The sequence below is a fragment of the Oncorhynchus gorbuscha genome, linkage group LG13, assembly GCF_021184085.1.
Source record: "Oncorhynchus gorbuscha isolate QuinsamMale2020 ecotype Even-year linkage group LG13, OgorEven_v1.0, whole genome shotgun sequence".
NCBI lineage: Eukaryota > Metazoa > Chordata > Actinopteri > Salmoniformes > Salmonidae > Oncorhynchus > Oncorhynchus gorbuscha.
Genome location: NC_060185.1, coordinates 16,917,182 through 16,919,681, shown reverse-complemented (window position 1 = coordinate 16,919,681; position 2,500 = coordinate 16,917,182). Strand labels below are relative to the sequence as shown.

General features: G+C 51.0%; 1 protein-coding gene across 1 annotated transcript in view; it reads right to left on the bottom strand.

Moving 5' to 3' along the window:
* The window catches only part of LOC123993915 (metabotropic glutamate receptor 5-like), a 149,160-nt gene that overhangs the window by 31,010 nt on the left and 115,650 nt on the right, over nucleotides 1-2,500 (bottom strand). The window contains exon 7 of the mRNA XM_046296391.1: nucleotides 461-696. Coding sequence (XP_046152347.1) covers nucleotides 461-696 — 236 coding nt within the window. The remainder of the gene's footprint in view (nucleotides 1-460; nucleotides 697-2,500) is intronic.

The window sequence follows — 2,500 nt, the reverse complement described above, 5'->3', positions numbered from 1 at the left end:
AGAGTGAGAGAGAGAGAGAAAAAGAGAGAGACAGAGGGGGAGAGAGAGAGAGAGACAAAAAGAGAGAGAAGGAGAGATAGAGAGAGGGGGTGATAGAAAGAGAGAGAGAGGAGAGAGATAGGGAGAGAGAAAGAGAGGGGGAGAGAGAAGAAAGAGAGAAAAGAGAGAGAGAGAAAGAGAGAGACAAGAGAGAAAGGGGGGAGAGAGAGAGAGACACACACAATATGCAGATTTTTGAATGAACAGAGGAGTGAATGTGGCGGCAGGCTTAATAAAAGAGCCTCCTTGTCCAGATGTGTTGAATGGACTGGTCAGATCTGAGAGCTACTTCATACATCCTTTGACGTCATCATTGATGCCCACAAACACTCCTGGTTTCCAGAACAGTGTGCATGCCTGCATGCGTGTGTATGCTTGTCTGCGTGTGTGCCTGCTTATACGTATATGTGTGTAAACTCACTGCTGCAGGTGCGGTTGTACTTGAGGCTCTCCTGTGGGTGTCCCTTCAGCTTACAGTGGAAGCGATGTTGCCAGAACTCAGGGAACCAGGGGTTTCTCAGGTTGTTGTCTGGCCGCAGCTTCAGGTAGTACTCATCAAACCACTTCACATCAGCTGACTGCAGCTTGATGGTGATTCCGCCCGCCGCCTCGCGCACGTACCCATCTGTCACATCGTACCGGTCCGCCCAGCCATCACTGGGGACAAGGGGACAGAAGTGACATAGAAGTTAGGAACCATGAATCAACGTTGAAGGGAACATAGTATAGTCACTGGAAAACAAGAAGGTTGGTCTTAGGTTCTGGAAGTGACGTGTCTGTTCCATACACACATAACGTGTCCACTGGTTGACTTCTCTGGTTGTTTATGTGTGTCTGTATTCTGTTGTTATTTTCTGCACAATTCTTTATCTGTGTATTGAAGTTGAAATAGAAATTGGAGAGTGACACCTTTTTTAGGATTTACATTTCAAAACATTTGCTCTCCTTTTGTGTCAGGCAGAAACCCTGGTCCCGAACTGTAATTATGAAAAGCAGAAGCGACGGTGGAGGAGGCAGGAGGGGTAACCAAGGGTAACTACACTATTCATCAGCAGAAACACTGTTTGTGTTTCTCCCTCACCTTCTCTGTATCTCACACAGAAAGGAGGGAAAAAACACACAAATCCAGTTACACATTCTCTATGTATGAAGCCTTCACAGTGGCGGCTCACAGTGTGTGTGTGTGTGTGTGTGTGTGTGTGTGTGTGTGTGTGTGTGTGTGTGTGTGTGTGTGTGTGTGTGTGTGTGTGTGTGTGTGTGTGTGTGTGTGTGTGTGTGTGTGTGTGTGTGTGTGTGTGTGTGTGTGTGTGTGTGTGTGTGTGTGTGTGTGTGTGTGTGTGTGCATTTGTGTAGGCCAGCTGGAGAGATTCTTATTGTGTTAAATTACATCTCACTGTAGAGAGGTGAGAAGGCATAACACACTCACTCCATAAATAATGAAAACATTTCTATCAAACTGACCAAACTCTGCTACTCTCACCTCAAGGACAAACACAGAGAATAGAGACATGGAAAGAGATGGAGAGAGAGACAGAGAAAAAGAGAGGTGTTATTTTAAATTATGAGTGAAATTCCATATTCATCTCATCTGGCAAAACACACACAAACATAATGCATATAAAACATAGAAATGCATACACACAGAGAGGGGGGAGGCAGGCAGGCATACACAGAGAGAGAGAGAGGGGGGCAGACAGGTAGGCATACACACAGAGAGAGGGGGGGGTCAGGCAGGCATACACAGAGAGAGAGAGAGGGGGAGCAGGCAGGTAGGCATACACACAGAGAGAGGGGGGGGGCAGGCAGGCAGGCAGGCAGGCATACAGAGAGAGAGAGGGGGGAGGCAGGCAGGCATACACACAGAGAGAGAGGGGGGGCAGGCAGGTAGGCATACACACAGAGAGAGGGGGGAGGCAGGCAGGCAGGCATACACAGAGAGAGAGAGAGAGGGGGGCAGGCAGGTAGGCATACACACAGAGAGAGAGAGAGGGGGGTGGGGCAGGCAGGCAGGCATACACACAGAGAGAGAGAGAGGGGGTGGGGCAGGCAGGCATACACACAGAGAGAGAGGGGGGTCAGGCAGGCATACACAGAGAGAGAGAGAGGGGGAGCAGGCAGGTAGGCATACACACAGAGAGAGGGGGGGCAGGCAGGCAGACAGGCATACAGAGAGAGAGAGGGGGAGGCAGGCAGGCATACACACAGAGAGAGAGGGGGGGCAGGCAGGTAGGCATACACACAGAGAGAGGGGGAGGCAGGCAGGCAGGCATACACACAGAGAGAGAGAGAGGGGGGCAGGCAGGTAGGCATACACACAGAGAGAGAGAGAGGGGGGTGGGGCAGGCAGGCAGGCATACACACAGAGAGAGAGAGGGGGGTGGGGCAGGCAGGCATACACACAGAGAGAGAGGGGGGGCAGGCAGGCATACACACAGAGAGAGAGAGAGGGCGGGGTCAGGCA